The sequence below is a fragment of the Vidua chalybeata genome, chromosome 4, assembly GCF_026979565.1.
Source record: "Vidua chalybeata isolate OUT-0048 chromosome 4, bVidCha1 merged haplotype, whole genome shotgun sequence".
Taxonomy (NCBI): domain Eukaryota; kingdom Metazoa; phylum Chordata; class Aves; order Passeriformes; family Viduidae; genus Vidua; species Vidua chalybeata.
The window spans coordinates 14,548,311-14,567,751 of NC_071533.1; the positions used below are offsets into that span (position 1 = coordinate 14,548,311).

The 19,441-nt window shown below is 40.2% G+C and overlaps 1 protein-coding gene across 3 annotated transcripts in view; it reads right to left on the reverse strand.

Moving 5' to 3' along the window:
• The window catches only part of SPATA5 (spermatogenesis associated 5), a 161,547-nt gene that overhangs the window by 141,882 nt on the left and 224 nt on the right, over nucleotides 1-19,441 (reverse strand). For all 3 annotated transcript variants that reach the window (XM_053939863.1, XM_053939862.1, XM_053939864.1), the window contains exons 2-10: nucleotides 19,234-19,346; nucleotides 18,915-19,039; nucleotides 18,173-18,330; nucleotides 16,963-17,021; nucleotides 15,533-16,138; nucleotides 13,312-13,441; nucleotides 12,654-12,710; nucleotides 11,868-11,991; nucleotides 10,492-10,747 (exon numbers count right to left, since the gene is read on the reverse strand). In XM_053939863.1, coding sequence (XP_053795838.1) covers nucleotides 10,492-10,747; nucleotides 11,868-11,991; nucleotides 12,654-12,710; nucleotides 13,312-13,441; nucleotides 15,533-16,138; nucleotides 16,963-17,021; nucleotides 18,173-18,330; nucleotides 18,915-19,039; nucleotides 19,234-19,346 — 1,628 coding nt within the window. The remainder of the gene's footprint in view (nucleotides 1-10,491; nucleotides 10,748-11,867; nucleotides 11,992-12,653; nucleotides 12,711-13,311; nucleotides 13,442-15,532; nucleotides 16,139-16,962; nucleotides 17,022-18,172; nucleotides 18,331-18,914; nucleotides 19,040-19,233; nucleotides 19,347-19,441) is intronic.

A 19,441-nucleotide genomic window follows, 5' to 3' on the forward strand; every position in this document is an offset into this window, starting at 1 on the left:
AATTTTATGTGCAGGTACCCACATATCCAGATACGCAGTATCTGTTGCCATGTGTATCAAAACAAATGAAGCACTTCATACCACATCAGCTCACCTTGCATGACCATAAAAAGACAAACATTTGTTAAGTCTCTTCTATATTTAACCAAACAAAACATCAATTAGTGCTACATGAAAGGACAATAAAAGATATAAGCCGTTTCTGAAAATAGACGTGGTTTTAACTTTCAGCAGATTGCTGTCTTTTTTTTCTGCAGAGGCACTGGTAAATGCAGACATGCAAAGTTTCTGACAATGACAGGAATTCTGCATTTCCTACAATATATACAATGTGTGAAGAGACATAATACATCCCCTGTGAAGTAGTACAGCTGGTGTCTCTCCATAAAGTGCCAATTACGGCAGAGTCAGAGCACCTGCATCCAATACCCAGGCTCTTGATACAATACCAGAAAGGAAAAAAAGTTTGTTTTTAAGGTTTCCTCTTGCACAGAACATCCAAAACTAATAAGATATATAAATAAAAACATTCCATGAGGCCAAGGAGAAAAATGAAAATCTGGTCACCAGAGGACAAGTATAAAATATAACTGACTCATTTTAATGACTCAGACAAATTTTCTCACCCACTTCTTCCTTCCTCTGAAGAAGTTAATTTTAAGGAAAAAAAAAAAAAAAGAAAAAAAAAAAGACTTTGTGGGGTGGGAGTGGGCATTGGGGTCCAGTCTTATGATTTCTTTCAGGGCAATTAATTCACATGGGAATCTCAGTTTAAGAAAATGCAAGTAAATAGCATCACACAAAATTAAGGCATAGAGAAAGCAAGTAAATTATAAAGATACACACTTATTTGTATACCTATCTACTCCACGGAGCGCCAGCGTCGCTCAGCACCCATTTGATACATTTTAAATGCCACTTGTTACATTTTAAATGTTATTTTCTTTTTTCCAAGACATGAGTAAGTCTTAAAACTAAGCACGTTTATTTTAAAAATTGAGAGAGAACACCAAATAAAAATGCCCAAGGAGACCACTGCTCTTAAGTTTTGTTATAGCCAGTTCTACGAGGAGTACAAGTGAAATTTCAGTCCTCAGCAGTGGGTTTGAAAGGCAACAGCCTTGATCCAGAACAGGAATAAAGAGGTCACAGCTTTCCAAACAAAGCCGGAATTCATTTCAGCATGTGCACGCACACGCCATTGCACAGGTCAGCATTTAATTGAAACAATGTTTTACATTAAAACAATAATAAAAAACAGATTGAAAAAGAAAGCATGATTCTTCCTGTTTCCTCCTGTTATCATAATCATTCTTTCCTGTACTTCAGACTGACCTCTAACAAGAGGGGCAGGGGGGGAGGGAGCCTCAGTAACAGGAGAAGGATACAGCCAGTGGCTTGCCAGAGGCAGGAAAACACATCCTTGTCTCAAGACGCTGAAAGATGGATTAAACGTAAGGAAATGCAGAGTAGGATGCAAACCCTGCTGCCAGAAGCAGTGCAGAGGCAAAGGAGGTGGAATCCTACAGCAAAGCCATATTCACCACTACACAAGTTATAATGCAGATACAAACAGGAACACCTCAGAAAACATCAGGCACCTGGGTGTCTTCCACATGGGAATGTTTTGGGTTGAGCATAATGTCATTGCTGTGAATTGACTCTGAGCACAGCATTTGTTTTAGCTCTGCTTGCTGCTTTTCAGATGTTAATCCATTCTTCAGGGTTAATGAGTTCCAATAAGCCTTCTGGAAGTGCCTGGGGGGGCTCAGAAGTGGGCTAGTGGGTTTTCCATTTTGTTCCAGTCCTGCATGAGGCAAGGAAGGACTGAAGTGCAGTGGGAACTGCTGAAGGGTCAGTGGGACTTCACACAGGCAAGGGATACCTATTTTGAGCACAGGGATAGTGAACAACACTGATCCTCAGTGAAGTAGCAATGGAAAATCCCGGTTTAAACAAAAAAAATTAAATAAAATAAAAAGGAAAAGGAAAAAAAAAGCAGCATAATAAGGCACGCATGATTGCAAACAATGGAAAATAAACAGTTTGTTCCAGCCCAGCAACTGTGTGCTCTACCTCACCAACTCATCCTGTCTGTCTAGAACAGAGGAAACCAAGTGGACAGAGGGAAAAAACCCAGCAGAACGCCCTGTCCTGGTATATATGATCCTTCTTTGGTACCAGGCTATGCACAAAGTCGATAGCATTGGCTGCCTGTAAGATTTTCTTGCTCATAGCTTGGCTAAGTTTTGGCACATTAGGTCATAATAACAAATATCTGAGCCTAAAAATAGATCCTATGGCACTGCTATTATTTGTCAGAGTCTGTGTATAATTACACATCACTGTAAATAATAGGAAGCAGCCACTCAGAATGACCAACATATATATTTTAGATTTCCAAAACAGAATATATATACACAGCACTCAAGGAAATAAACTGAGCCCAACAAAATGGTTAATCATACATCTTTTACTGCGCATCAGCTGTTCCTCTTGCAAATCCAACCTGTCTGGACTTACTCTACCAGAATCCCAATTGCAGAATTTTTAAGTAGCTTCAAATAAATTGTTATCTTCTTATAAGATTGTTTACAAAAGTAAATGTTTCTTCTTTCTCTGCTGATGTGGCATTTCCCTCCCAAATTCTTCTGGCCAAACCCAGAAGACACACACCATTTCTCTCTGTCAGATCCAACATGATCCTCTACCACGTGGCTGGCAGTAGAATGCTCAAGAGAGGGGCATGGATGAGTAAGATCCCAGCTTTCTTATGGCACTGGAGGGGGCATCTTCCTCTACTTCCAGATCTTTACATACTACACTTCAAAATTTAACAGGTTTATGCATAGAGAAAGCATTTCATGTAACTTAAAGTCAGTTTTAAAATGTACTTTAAACTTTTTTTTTTTAATTTAACCCATACATAAAACTGTATTTAGGAAAAAAAGTCAGGAAGCAGAAACCTTGACTTTTTTGCTCTCAAAACCATATTCTGCAATTTGTCTTTAGTTGCCAGAGCTATATGGGAAAAATCCCTGAATAACTTTCATGCACTGTTTGCACAGGAAAGATAATGCCCTTAAATCCCTTGTAACCATAATATTGCAAATTCACCAGGCTAACCTGAGCACTACTCTACTGCAGGGATTATATCCACGATTTATAGTCCTTCCTGAAGAGCCCTGACATTTGCTGGAACATGTCTGTGGAGCTGCCTGAAAGCTGCTGAGAGTTGTGACAGGGGAGGGCAAGGAAGGAAGGAAGGAGGAACTGCATTTTCAGAACTTCTTTTGTAGAGGAAATGGTTTATTCACAGATCAGGTACACACACACGTCATTTATCCCAACACTGTGACAACAGAGGGAAATAAGGAATACCAGACTGCCTGTTCTTAGCCTGCTCCCAGACATAAATGTACCTAAGGGTGGTCACATGTGCGTGAGGAGAAAAATAAGGACTGCCAGGCTACCAGAACAGCAAGGACAGAAAGACAATAACCAACAGCTAATAGCTAAGTGCCCAGTCTAATTGTAATTAGGAATGTTGGCACCGGATACAGCTAAAAATTAAAGTCAGGAGACTTATGAAAACTTTGCCTGAAAACGTTTAAGTTGTGTCCACCAATAGTAGTTAATCATTCTACATACAAATGCGTACTGCTGACTGCATTGCCACACATGAATAACAATTTTTTTCATACCACTCAAGCTGCCGAAGCAAGAACATGGTGACTTATCTGCCAAGAAGATTAATTTAAAATATTAGTTACAGTGATTGATCAACTCTTCTGAAAAATAATCCCTATTTCCTGCTTATATAAATATCACCAGGCAGAATGGGATGTGCTTTAAACAGATTATTAAGTATTCAACCCACAACTGTGTGCATGAAGTCAGCAATCCCATCATCCAATTAGCTGCAAATTTTGGATAAACACACACTTAAAATTAATTATGATGAAAACCGAAAGTTCACATGCCCTTACTGCAGTGAGTGCAATTCTCCCAGTGCAAAAACAAAAATCAAGTACCATTACAAAACAAACAAAAAAAAAAATGGGCAAAGATTTTCTTCAAGAAAAAAAATAACTCCAAAAACCAACACAGCATGCACCGACATTGCTGGAGAGAGGCAGCAGCCACATGTAGCCACTTCTGCAGAAAAGCCATCATTCTGAGCTGCTGCTGGAAGAAACAATCCCAAAGCACATGTTACAGAGGCCAAAAATGCCACATTGCTTTGCCATGTGTGTGCAAGCAAGGGCCCGTTTGCTCCTAACCTGCTCAGCCCACTGCTTTGGTTTAGAAACACCCTCTGCTTCAGGGACCCAACTTAAACACCACAGAACACAGCACCAACTTAACACTCTTAACACTGAAGATTGGATTTTCTTGCTCTCCTTACACCATAAGTTACAATGATGGAACAGAGTGCCAGAAAACTCAGTTGTCCCAGTCCAAAAATTCATTTGTATCACATCTGTGCTTTTCAGTGCATTTCAAAATCCAATATTCCGCCCTTTCTGCAAAAATTTCATAACACCTTTTTTTTTTTGTATCGACCATCTGACTAGATATGTTACTAATATTCCTCAAACTCACAGATTTTCTACATGACCTTTTCACAAAAAGGCAAGCAGCCTTTCCCACCTCATTTTGAGTGTCACATGGGAGCCAGTACTCAGTTTGACAATGCAATAGCAGATTGTTTGCAACAGCATAGCTTCAATATTTGTCCCAGCTACTAATAAATAAGTAACAACACAGACATGGTATTTTCAGTCACTTTCCATAAGGGAATAAAATAATTACAGCATGTCAAATAGTGCTTCCCCTTTCAAATCTGTAACTGCAGTCAGTTAATTAGAAAGCAAACAAAAACCACCCTGCAAAACAAACAATCCCATTGCCTTGGTCATCATCTGCCTCTGTCAAAATTTGCATCTTCAACAGCATCTCAAGCCCACATTCCTACATTTAGCAGTATAATCCAAGAAAAATATCTATATTTGTTGCACACCTCCAGCAGAACCCAGGTCCAGACAGTGCTGGGAAAGGTTCAGAATCTTTATGGCTTGAAGAAAGGAAGGATATTCTTGATGCCCTAACACTGAGCTGTTTCATCAGGGCTATGCCTGAGCTGAAAGGAAGAGCTCGATTGGAGACAGGAGGCTGGGAAGGCAAGGATTGAAGGCAGCATTTGTCTGCTTGAAAGAGCAGTCAGGGGCTTCTCCTCGGGGTGCACAGAGCCTCACTGTTAATCACATTAGCCCACACAGCTCATGTTTCCTGCAGGTGGCCAGGCTACCACAACTGCAGGAGCTGGGGGGGAAAAGCCACACAGGTCTAACAAAGATACATTCCTGGGCTTCAGGGAAATTCACTTCCCCACCAAATATAGGGAAAACTGGAAAAATCCTAGGAGACAGTCCTTCAGTTGATTTTTGGTTTTTAATTCTTTTAATGCAAGTGGATTGCAGAAACTTTTTTGGGGTGTAGAAGATACAGAAGGAAGTTTCTCAGCTCCAACAAAAAGCTAGTACAGTATGCTTCTAAATAAATCACACCTTTACAGATCTAATATCCACATAAAATCAACCTACAGAGCTATGGATTAAACACCATAAAGCCTCTCCATTCTGTACTATTCACCAGAATGCAGGGATATTGAAATGGGCAAATGAACAGCACAGACAAGATCTCCAAAAAACAGGACTGAAAATTATGAGCACAAGACAACAGACCATTATCATATGCCTATGAAAGGGAGTTCACAGATTCAGCAGAGTACTGCTGATTCATCCTGGTGCATCTCAATCTCTTATTTCTCTAAGATATTCTTTAACAGACAGCTCAAGCCAGTAAACCATTCTAATCCTAAAGGCTAAGCAGGATGATACCATTTTTTAGGCAATTAAAAACCTTCTGATGCAAAACACAGCCACCAGTGCCTCTTTCACAGAAGTCTCAAAGTCTCAGTGGTTGCAGCATCCTTACTGGAAGCAAATCAATGTTCTTTTCAGAGTGACCACTATTTAAACAAAGCCATTTTTTCTTCCTCTCCTCATGATGCTATCTTATCACAGCCCAAATGTTTTATATCAGCACACTGAAAAGATGTGTAATGAACAAGGATATTCAAGATAAATTCTGAGAGTCACAAAGCAAATACTTCCTTTCTCTGTAAACAATATGACTGAACCCACTCCTTGAAGAAATCAAGCTATATTTATATTCACCCTCTTGAAATGCTACAGGCAGCCATAGAAGGATAAGTTTATAATAAAATGCTATATTTGGAAACCTTTGTTGCTAAGCATCTTCTAACATTCAGTACAGTTTATACCATTCATGTCCCTGCTACATAATTAACATTTCATATGTTTTGTTTTTTTTTTTTAAAAAAAGAAGTACAGTGCTTATCTTTGCCAATAAATTAAAACCATTATAATTTTTTGGGGAATTAATAAAACACCACGTGGCAAATTAAATAAAGGAGAAGCTTCAAGATCTCAAGGTCATACAAACACTGACATTATATGCCAGGATATGGCAGTCTATCTTCTATACACTCCTCTGCTTGAGATAAAACAATTCAGAAGGCAGATGTTCACACTAAAAACCAGTCTCCTAAATAATTTAGGATACAGTAGACCTCTCCCAACCTGAAGAATATGACTTTCTCAGCTGCACACATAAATCAGCCCTTTTCTTGTCAAGAAATTTCTGTGTGTGAATCCCTTGGATGGCATTCAAGTCCTCAGGAGCCTACCTAGAGGAGCCCAGTGCAAGCTGATGTTCACAGGATGTAGCCCACTGCCCAGCATGGAATCTGCAGGTTTATCACCTTTGGCTGTTAACTTCTGTGGAAATCACAAGTATCTTGCTAGGCAGTAGAGAATCACAGCAAATTTCTCCAGTGCAGCCAGTACAGGTATTGTAATCTTGGACACGTGGATATCCTATAAAAATCAGTTTTATGGTTTCATTTTTGTGAAAGGCTAGAACTGTATCTTCAGTGGAGGAAAAGGAGAAAAATCCACTACTATTTTAAAAATGCAGCAGATAAAAATGAAAACACTCTTAGCTGATTATTATAAGCATCCCCAAGGTGTCATGGGTTTTCGTTACAATACCCTGTTTGGGAAAGTCCAGATCACACTGCACAGATTCTCCAAGTTTCTGGTCCTCATTTCCTCTCCCTGCTCATCCCAGCATACACCACACCGCAATTCTGTACACACCATAGTCACGGGGGCCTAGAAACATTCAACACAAAATGGACATCACAGACCCCCAAAACATCTTCAAAATTCCCATGAAAATGCAGAGTTGCTGAACAGAACATGAAACTTGCCTCTCTGAGCCCAGCAGTACCGCTAAGCAAATCTTGCACTGGAGAACAAACAACTTCTGCCAAAAAAACCCAGTTGGAATATGTTTAATTCTACAATGGTTATTTACTTTCCATTAACAAATGGTCTTCAGAACTATATAGAAGGCAAACATCAAAGCTTCTATAATGAAGTATCTTGGGAAACCTGACTAGAGATGCAAAAGCCCTACAAATACTACATTTATCATGTTACTAATTACTACACTCTTGGTTTATATAAGCAGTATATACACAATACATGTGTTAAAAAAACGGAGCTGAAGTAGAAAGATAAGGAAAGATGAGTCCTCTGGAAAATGATCTAAACTTTGTATTAAGAATATAAACATATTTAGCTTGCAAACTTGCAGTCTTTCCAGTCACAAGCCCAAGGATATAAATGGGGTATGCAGGACTTGAGAGTCTCCCACAGACCACAACAGAAATACAAGCAGCAAGCAACAGAAATCCTGTGCCAAAAACTGAACATGTATTCCTGAGTCCTGAAATCCTTTTTCTAAGCTAGTTTCCACATTTCAGCTGTACTTACACACACATCAAGTTTAAATGTAGCACAAATAACCTTAACATTTATGAAAGAATTCTTAACTCAAATGTTGTCTTAATACCAAGCATTTTGGACATTTAGAAATGTGCATTAGTCACCTTAACTATAGTTTTATACCACGTTTTATCATGCAATATACATATATATGAAATATTATGTTCAATTCTAAGGCCTACATCACCAAAAAAGTTATTGACAAACTGGAGGCAGTTCAGAGAAAAATCAACACAATTTCTTGGAAGGCAGGAAGGACTTATTTATGAGGAAAGATTAAAAGAGCTAAATATTTATAGTCTGGCTCAGTAATGAATGAGGAGGTAGGGGACATGAGAACAGCCTAGAGATATCTGAAGGGTGTAAACACTAAGGAGGGAGAACAAACGTGTTATACAAGGATGTAAATAGAAATAACGTCATAAAACTAAACAAGGGAAGATTAGGCTGAATATCAGAGAGCATTCCTGGATAGCAAGCTAGCTTGGCCCTCAGCAGAGTTTCTGAAGTGAAGCAATAGGAGCCCATGCATCTTGGAACAACACAAAAAACTAGACAAAACACTGGAAAATTTGCCATATGAAGGAATATTGCTCTGCTGAGGAGAAACAGTATATTATAAAAGTATTTGCTAAGTTTAACTCCAGTGAAAGCAGTAATATTCTGCAAGGTGTTAAATACACAATATAAAAAACAGATAAAGAGCTTACTTGAAAAAAAAAAAAAAAAAACTTCAACTAAGAATGTTCCTTAATGATGAGCAACTTAAGTTCTGTTAATGTAACAGCTCGACTGACTCATGTTTGTGCAACTTCTTGAAGAGGAAAACTTCACGTGGGCTGCAAGGAGTTAACGGCGCTGGACTGTATTTTTCCCAGCAGAGGTCACCCCAGGGTAACAAACGACAGGGAAATCTGACAGCACGCATTCAAACGTAAAGAAAGAAGAGCAATAGGAAGAAGACATCCTCCTCCCCTCATGCCCACCACTGGCTTTGGATGCAAAGTTCCTGGATAACACCGCGTCCTGTCACAGGTAGATGCCTGAAGTTTTTTATCTATGCAATATTCAACCTGCACAACATTCCAGATTTATTTGTTAAGAGGTCCTCATGAAGTGGGTAAATATCATCTATTTGCAGAGGGATTATGAATCCATCTGCACATGCATAAGTAAAAGCCTCAGCTGGGTCACATTTGGAATTGAAACCACAACATCTCTCAGAGAGAGCTCTCTCTGAGAGCTTCAGATTACATTAGTTAAGTGTTTACTATTTGAGCACTGAGACACAGGCATACTGACAGGCTTCTAAAAACACAGGGGAAGGAAAATAGAAAGGGAGTTTATCTTTTTTATTAACAAATATATACAAGCAGGAAAAAAAAAATGTTTTCTAACTTAAAACAGAGCTTAAAACACAACTGAAGCCAAGAGGAAAACACTAGAAAATGAATAATCTCATATATTTTTTTCTTCTTGATCCATAAAAACTCCACAAATTCCTATTTGAGAGCTATCCCTTAAAAATTCTGGAAGCTGGCAAGCAAAGACTTTGCTGTTCCAGGTGCCATCAACCCTAATAAAGCATCTGTCATCTTCACAGTCAGTTCCGATGCAAGAATTATCCATGCTCTGTGCCACTGCCAGAGGAAGCTGTCCTGGTGCCAAAGGAAATAAAAGTAACCAGCACATGCAGCAAACTTATTTGCAAACTACAAGGGAGAAAATATGTGTAAGCAGGGCTGGATAGTCAGATTTTGACTCAGCTGTTTTAAAGGGCTGCTCATGGGCAGATTCAAGCTCCAACACTCAAACTGTGCAGACTCACTCTAGCAAAACCCAGGAACTGATAGAGCGTACTTGCAATAGTTCATCCAATGAAAACAGAAGTGAACTTACACTGAAGCATTCCCTGGAACATACTGAACCCTGGCATGGATAATTCTGCAGGGCTAAGCCTGTTCCCAAGGCCAAGGGCCACGTTCCAGCCCCCAGCTCAGGGCATGCTCTGCAGCTCTCTCAGCTCTGCTACACAACCTAAGCCAGGCACACACATCACCCTCGCCCCTGCCAGGAGCTCCTCATCTGCAGGAAAATGGAATACAGGCACAAAATATGGAAGAGAGACATAGGAAACACACCTGAGGCCCACAGCCTCCACATCCTGGGAACAAGGACCTGCAGGACAAGCTGTGCAGTCAGAGTGTCTTAAGATTTTTGTGTGTAAGGGGTTGTCTAGAGAGTAGAAAAGCTCTTAGGCATGTTAGTTAACTCCCAAAACCATTGGTTTACTGAGAGCAAGCTGTCTAAGAACCTAGAAATGGCATGGGGCAATCCCCAGGGTTAATAATCTTAACACTACATTTTAAAAGTTATTAATATTCAAAGAATTTTTCCCATTTGCCTGGGAAGAGCTTGGCTGTGTTTTCTTTGGCATAAAAATTAATAAAACCTCATTGTTTCAAAAGCTATTAGTAGTGTAGATTTTTTTTTCTTTAATAAAGAGACTAGAAGTAAAATAATACCCTAAATAAGATAAACAAAGCCTTACCTGCTTCCTTGCACAAGGCTGCTAAGTCTGCACCCACATAACCATGTGCGCTATCAGCCAGATGTGCCAACTGCTCTGCTGTGAGCGAATGGGGAACCTTCTTGAGAAGCTTCTGGAGAATGTCCAGACGGTCCTGGGCATTGGGAATTCCAATTTCTATCTCCTTATCGAAACGCCCCGGCCTGCGCAGTGCTGCATCGAGGGCATGAGGGCGATTGGTGGCCCCAAGGACCAACAGCTGCCCTTCACTGCCTTCCTGAAGGCATCAAACAACGCAAAATATTACTTTTAAAATACAATTAAATGGCAAACAGATAATACAAGAGGCACTCGCACTTTAATCCCCAAGAATCTGCTTTCCTAAATCCAGAAATTAAGAACCAAGGAGAGAAAAAGAAGTGTTTAAGCTAAAATGAAGCGCTGGCACAAGAACAGAACGGAATCAGCAGACCTTGAATAAATACGGTTGGGGAAACAAATCAGTTCAGGTATTAAACACAGCAGAGACAAGAGGTTATAAAGTTTCCTGTAGGTCCAGCAGGAAAAGCAAGGTCAAAAATCCTAACCAATTTCCTCAAACTCTGCTTCTTCACTTTTACAGTGAGGCACGATCAGTTAGGAAGTCTCTTGTAATGTCTTTCTCTTCTTGTGAATGAAGCACTCTTTCCAGGAAGAATTTTTTTTTTTTTTTTTTTGCCAACAGAAAATATGTTCTGCCTGTGAACAATTCCAGACTGGGCAACTCAAACTGCCATGCAGGAAAAAAATTAGAAACTTGCATATTACATAAACAGAATAAATTTATTTTCATACTCTGGAGAGAGTTCTTTCATCTTTCCTGGTAATAATCGTAAAACAATAGATGAGAGATTGCCAAACTTTATTGGCTTAATCCATAATTTACTCAAGTCAATTAAATTTACTGTTTCTTTATTAGGCTTTTGTTTATGCTCTACATACTGCTCTGGCAATCTTGAAATAGCTGCTGTTGCCTTTAATCATGCAGCCTACATATCACCAGAAGTATTCTGATGACTTTGATTTCAGAGCCATTAGAAATACCTGGTTTAGTTCAATGATGGGCTATCACTGAAATTTCAGTTTAATCTCCAAAACTACAAGAGGGTTAGAAGGCAAAGGAAAGGCAGTGAATGGGAGAAACCTACTTTCTTTAAAACTAACAGTTTTCAGGAGACATTCCTCTCCTACATCCTCTGCTTAGCATCCAAAAAAGCTTTAGATTATTCTACAAAGTCTTACCTAAGTTTGTTTTCTTTCCTCCTCTTTCCATCTCAAATTGGCTCCACTGTAGAAGCAATATTATTTTGTTCAGCAAGTCCCCACGTACATTAATTGCCCCATTAGATTTAACTTACTGAGCCAATGCCATCCATTAATGTCAGCAGTGAAGCAACAACTCGCTTTTCCACTTCATTCTGAGCCCCTTCTCTCTTTGGACAGAGTGCATCCAACTCATCTATAAATATAATTGAGGGGTGACTGAGGGGAAAAACAAAGGAAAAAAATGTTTAAAAAAATGTCAGGAAGATTTAAAACACTAAAGTAGAGGAAAGCTGGTCATGGAAAACATCCAGTTCCTACAAAAACTAAAAAGCATCCTACTCAAGAGAGAAAACTAAAATTAATAATATATTAGACAACTAATACCTTCAGTATGCAATAATCTTTTGCTAATGTACTATGAACACCAGTCACATAGACGTCTAAAGTCTGCCTTAGCTGGGTCTAACAAATTTGGGCAAGATGCCACCCTACTCCAGAGGAATGCTATATTCAGTACAAACACCAACACATTTAGAGCTGGCCTCCAAAGATAAAAAACTAGAGGAAAATCTGAATCCTGGTGAAACTCTGGCTCATGCTTCCATCTGTTGAAATAAGCACACAATGCACTAACAACACAGGTTAAGCGATTTGGCACCATCCCTAACATACCCTTAAAAAGGACAGTGTCCAAAAGGATTCAAGAAGCATCCTAAAATTTGACTGCTTTCCTCCTAGCTAAGCTAAACAAATTTATTTCCTTTTAAAAAGCACTAGATGAAAAAAGTCACAAGTCAAAGCTTCTTGGAAATATTTTTCTTTTAAGAACACTAAGGCTGGAACCACTACCATGAATAAAATTCTCCAAAGGAACATACCAGAGAGAAGCTTCAGCGAATATCTGACGTAACCTTGACTCAGACTCTCCATAAAACCTGTGAAAATTAAAATATTCTAATAAAAATCTTGCGGTTTTTGTTTTCTAAGCAACCTGGAAAATTACTGCTTTTGAGTTACAAAAAGCTGTAGTGCACCCTTTCAAAGTCCTGAAGTCTAGGCAAATCTACAATTATCTTTATTTCCAAAAGGACCAGAAATTGAGATGAAATGGGGCAAAGCAAATTTCGAATCATTAGAGATAAAGGGAAATGCTTCTCTTCTACGTTAGAAACAATTTTACCTACATTTTTTTACCAACAACCAAAAAATTACTTCTCTGGACACATCAGTCTGTGCAGTGTCACAGAAGAAGTAACCTTATTGCAGAAGTAACCCACAGGCAACTGCAGATGCAATTCTAATCTTGTCTGTAATTTAATACATACCTTACACAAATGTCCCTGCCAAGTTCAATAAACCTCTTTTAATACAAGGAATATAAGCCCTACTTGAAAGAATCCTTTCCCATTTGTTTTTGACTCTTTTGGGCAGGTAACCCACAGCAAATACTACATCTCTCCACAATGGACAGATGCCAGGGTATATTTTGGGCTACCATATTTGCAGAATTAATGCAAATAAAGTGGGTGGACTTACTTGCTTATGATTTCAGGGCCGTTAATGACAGTAACATGAGCGCCAACCTCGTCTGCGATGGCTTTGGCAATCATGGTCTTCCCAGTTCCTGGAGGACCATAGAGCAGCACTCCTCGAGGAGGAGGGATCCCTTGGGACAAGCACATGCAGGCAAACAGAGAAAATAAGTTACTGGTAATAAATGCCAGGCCCAGCCTGCACTTGCACATTTCACTCTCCCTGTTACTACCAATAATAACTTGACCTCAGCATCAATTCATTTAACAGACATCTCATTATGATGAAGCAGGTTTTCAGGGAAAAGATCACTCTTAAATGTGACATACATACACACCTTGTATTTTTAAAGTCCAAAAGACTCTGTTTAAAAAGCACCTATTTAAATAATTTTATTTTTCAGCAGTTCGTTATAATCTTCCCTGTGTTTTCTCAAGAAAATTACTCAACTGAGTACCTAACATCCATGAATACACTTTAAGTTATTCATGATTCTTTCAGTGTCATTATATCAAATTTCCCACATCAGAAAACCACTTCTCTTCAACACTCCAAAAAGTTCTAGAAATGCTGTGAGGCTTGATTTAAGAGTGTTCGCAAGATGATGAAAAACACACATTAAAAGGATGAATCTGCCTATTTAATAGCATATATTAAGAGCCAAAGAGACAGAAACATTCAGGTACATAACATAAGGGACTTTGGAAGAACAAGGTGCTGCTATGTACAATTGAAGCTGAACAGAAAATACAGGTAAACTGCATGAAACAACTGTGATCCCAGGTAAAGAGCCCACCAAAGAAAATTTAAGACCAGCAAAGCCAAATTAAATGGGCACAAAAGCTAAAAACAGAAGCTGAGAAATTAGAAAGCAAAAAGTAAAGACAAATGTTTGACAAAGGCCTGACCCCAGTACAAAAGACACTGGTGAAACACAACCAAAGAAACATCAAGTGGGACTGGGAATCAGACAGGGAATGATGCCTCAAGGGCATGCCCAAATCTCACAAACGAATAAGAAAAACTAAGAAAAAATTATCTGGCCTCTGAAAAAGGATAAAATATAAAAGCATCTCTACAGACAGGTTCCTTCACACCAGTCCATTAAAGCATGTGCTGCTCCCTCCTGGGGCTGGCAATACACAGGGCTGTGGAACCACAGGTTCACCTCAGCTCCAGCCTCGCTGCCCGCTAGCAGCCAAGGACTCCCAACGTTTGGATGGGGGCTAAAGGATTGTAACTGCTGAGAAAACATCATCATCCATCATGTGATTAGTAGATAATCTGCTCAAGCTTCAGGGATTAGGTATCAAGAACACTCATGCTGAAGCAAACCCTGCTGCCACAAAACCACATGGTGATGCTGGGGTTGGACCAAATTGAGCTGGACCACTCATGATGGAGATGCCTCACACCACCCCACTGACACCTGTGGAACAGGGCCAGGAAACAATCACCTGTGTGCTATGGAAACTGTCTCCACTGAGAATACCTCTTCTCTGAAGTGTGTGTGGGAGAAGAGGTCATAGAAAGAAATAAAGGGCCTCCAAGACAAGAGAGTAAAGAAATATTTATAGGTAAAAGAGCCCTGTCTCACAGCAATGCACGCCTCAACAAGGTACACGGCCATTTGTGATAAATACACAACACAGAGTCACAAAAATCCTGCAAGTGTTTATATATATTAGCTATAACTTTATGTATGACAACAGTAATCATATTTGGTTTTCCACCCTGTAATTCCATGCTGAACACGCTGAGCAGTTGGAGTAAACAGCTCAAAATACCTCCTTAAAATTTTGCAGGAACACACAGGGATAAAAATAGCAGAAGAATTAATCTGAGTTCTTCTCCATTTAAAAGATATTCTTAACTGAGTCTAACAACACAGTCTTATGACAACACAAACAACTGCCCCTTTCAAGTGTCCAAGTACAGAAGTCTTTCCTATTTGCTATAAATTATCCTCATGCATGCCTGAATTTTGGTACAGACACACATTTCTTCCCTGCTTAACTGTTTCTTACGCAGGCTAACCAGAACATCTCCACAGTATCAACACAGTGTAATTATAAAGCAGTTTGACATTGTTGGGACACAGAAGTTTGCCAGATCAATTACATAAAATTCGGTGCATAATCCTGGAGTAATTAGTGCTTAAAAATAAAAAAAGTCACATTAAAGAAGAAAGTTAATGAAGTAAGCCAACGCTCAGGCATCATACCATAACTCTTGAACAGTTCAGGTTGCTTCAAGGGCAGTTCAACAGTTTCTCTAATAGTTCTGAGCTGGCTGCTTAAGCCTCCTATCATATCATAGGTGACCCGGGACTGACATTTGCCATCCTCTGCTACACTGGTCCTTGGTTCAATAAAATTTATTTTAGTTCTTGAAGAAATGAAGTAAAAACAATCTGTATTGCTCATGGCTCCCATTCTGCCAGTTAGTGGGAGCCCCTCAGTGCTGCCTTCCCCAGCCAACTGAAGATCTTGGGTGAGGTCTGCACCATCTCCCCTGCTGGTTTTGTCTCCATGCCCAGAGTCTGGAGCGCTGGGTGAGCCTGGATCCATGGCTTTGCTCGGGGTGCGCATGGAGGCAACCTCTGGACTGTCACCAATGTCCATCCTGCTGAGCTGTAAGGACAAGTCCGAAGCGCTGCTCCCCAAATCAGATCTCTCAAGGTCCGGCTCACTGGAATCACCAGGAATGGCACCGCCCTGGGCAATCAGCTCTGCACCGTCAGTCCCCTTCACTTTCATCACCATGATGTTGCAAAGTCTGCCATAGTAAGTGAAAGCCAAGAGGTTTCCTGGCAGGACTATTTTACCATCTATGAGATGATTAAAGAAGAAAAAAAAAACAAAGATGATGCTATTTCAATCTACTTTGGCAGCAATTAACACTCAGATATTCCTGCATCAGAATAATTCTTTATCAGGAAGCTTAGAAAGTGCTATAAATTAACATAACAAAAGGTAATTATGAGGTAATTTCAGGTTCTTTGATCATTTTGTGCACAAGCAGACTCTACTGGGTAAACATTTGTCAGTATCATATGTAATCTCCTAAACTTAAACTCATGATTAATTTCAGCTTCTTAAATTTCATACAAGGGGAGGATTTTTGAATTTGTATTGTAAGAAGTAAAAATTTTACATTCAATACCTTGAATAACTTACCTTGCTTTTTTGCCTTACTTACATATACCTACCAGCCAATTAAGAGCAACTTTACTTATTTACCACCAACATAAATAAAAGGGATTCAGAGATTGGAATTTCAAGTTAATGTTGATCCTTTAACTTGTTATTAATGTGCAGCAGTGCACTCTTTTCCTCACAGTGTGAGTAAACTCTGAAGTTCACCACAGCAGCATCAGCCTGAAGGCTGTCAATGGCTGCTGAACACTCCTACCTCGAGCCAGCAATACAAGTAATGGACAGGAGAAATGGGATCACAACTAATGCAAATTAGATATTTGCAGCATGATATAATTAGCTAGCCCAAGACAGATCCCTGAACAAAGTGTGAGCAACATAACATCCCCTAATTTTGCCATAAGCCCTTGATTAAGGACATAAAAGGAAAATGTTCACTCTTGTTTCCAGAACTACAAAAATTGAACAGTCAAAAGAGAAGCAGCAAAACTCATACCAAGGTTTCTCAGCAGACAAACAGACATTTCCTCAGCATTAACAGTGGCATCTTTGTCCCTGTGGTAGGAAGGGAAAAAATTGATTTTCCAAGCACTTATAACCAAAACCACAGTCTTCATATCATATGGACTTAACCCTGAAGATATTAGACACATAGTAACAAAAGAAGCGTACCTATTTAATCCAGTTTTGCCAAACAAAATGTTGTAATTAACAAAATCCTAAGTTGTGTTTATCATTTCTTAGGATCACAAATAGGCAATGCAGCCATCTTACCTTTGCAGGTACAATAATCATTGCTACAGGTACTGAATTGAGAAGAATTTAGATCAGGCAGGTCTCTTTCAGCCTTGCAGACACACATACACAACTTCTACTGACTAAAACAGTGCCTTGAGCACTTGCACATCCACTATCAAAACACTCCCAAGTTTTCCCACAAAGCATTTTCTAGTCGTTTAGTTAGCTGACTCAGAGCTAAGACTCACTTCATCCCCATTCTGCAGATAGAAGTCCACAACTTCTGCAATCACTCACACTTGCGCACTGAAAAGCAGCGGCACCAAGGGCCTTTACAGCAGACGCAGCTGCTGCAACTCCAAGTGGGAACAACGGGGGGAGCCCTAAGCCTGTCAATGAAAAGCCGTTTCTCGATTGTAGCGATCAAGAAAGCAACTTGATGGAAAACAGGTGTATTAAGTTAATTTAGAGGACACCTCTTAACAGCCTTTCCTGATGAGTAAACACATACGTTGTTGGGGTCTGGAGTTGGGGATTGATTCTTTTAAGTGGAGGAAAAGCTAAATTATGCAGACAAGCAATACCCAGAGGTGTTTAATTTGCAGAGAATGAACTACACCTGTAAAGCATCTAGAAACCTAGGAAGTACTTGAGCAATGAGACTTCAATGTATTCTTTTAGTAATTTATGTTCTTGCTTCTTACATGAAACTATGGCTCTCTGGACATCAGGAGGAATTTCTTCATGGAAAAAAAAAATCTGCAAATGACTGCCTGGGAACTGTGATGTTTATTTAAGTGCTAGGACACTTTCAAAAGTAACTGTAAAGTAACTTTATTTATGAAATAACTATAATCAGACTCTACAACAATCCAAATGCCAACTCTGAGCAACGATAAGAGAATGACAAAATATTGACATGAACTGGTTGAATAAAAACCTCAATCAGGTTATAACAGGTTCCATACCTCAACTTTACATCGACTTCCTCTGCCTGGATGACTGCACCAGTCACAGGCTGCACAGTGATGGCATCACCTGGATTTACTTTCAGGTTTTTCTGTGTGGTTTCAACCAGCCCAATTTTCCCCCCCGGGAAGCCTGTGGTGGGCCAAGCAGTACAGACCTAGGAAGAGTTTTCAAAGCAAACACCTGTCAGTTGAGGTCTTGCCCCTCTCATTTCCAGTCAAGGTTAATATGAAGGATTAGGTTAAAACCTGGTTCCACTGAGCAAGACACAAGGGACACTGAGCTCTTAAGATTTGACCTAAGACACTTTCAGAATTGTACGGGTTATATTTTGCCTACAAATGTGATAAAAATTTCCACAAGGACTCTGTACACATTCTGGAGATTACTCAAAAGCATACACTATGCTGATCAGAAAATGCTACGCAGCAGTGAAAAAAAAAGTTAGCAAATAACTATACACTTTATTTGCAAGTAAAATAGATGTCTGCTTATGCAAGATAAAATATATAACCCATTTACTCACACACATTTATTAACATTATAAATGTATAGGAAAAAAAATCAGCTGCATGGATTTTTTCCAACACGGAGAATACTGATTCAACTACAGTGTAGAAAACATGGACGAGCATATTCACCATCTTTCTCAATGCATGATCCATGCTGGTTCCATTAAATACAACAGGAACAGGCTAACAGCACGGGAAAAGCACTTATAGGGTCAAGAAAGGGTCTCACCTCCTGCCGCCCATCAGCGGAGGTGAGCAGGGCCGGCCTCCCTATACAAAGATCCGCAGACTTCATGCTGCTCAGCGACAGCTGCGCCAGCGCTCTGCGCAGCATCTTCGGGACTTTGTCACTTCCTAAAGTTTTCGGGAGAAAAAAAAAAAATTCTTTTTCTCCCCTTCCCCCCAGTAAACCCAGCGTTTCCGCGCTCCCCGGGAAGCACAATCTCGCCAGCCCGCACGGCGCCCGCCCTGAGGGGAGCGCGCGGACCCCCGTGAGGCGCCGCCGGTGGGGCTGGCAACACGGGCGGTCCTACGCTGCCGCTCAGTACCTCCCCTTCCACCGCGATTTCGCTTCTGCCGGCACCCTTCCACGGGGATAAGAGTAGGTTTCATGGCGGCCCGGTCTGAGAGATCCCCCGTTCCTGAGCGGCTGCGAGAGTGGCTGGGCAGGGACTCAGATTCAAACGAGACGCCCTCAGCGCGCCGGGCTGAGGCAGCAGGGCCGGGGCTGCCATCCCCGCCTCGCTCACAACGTAC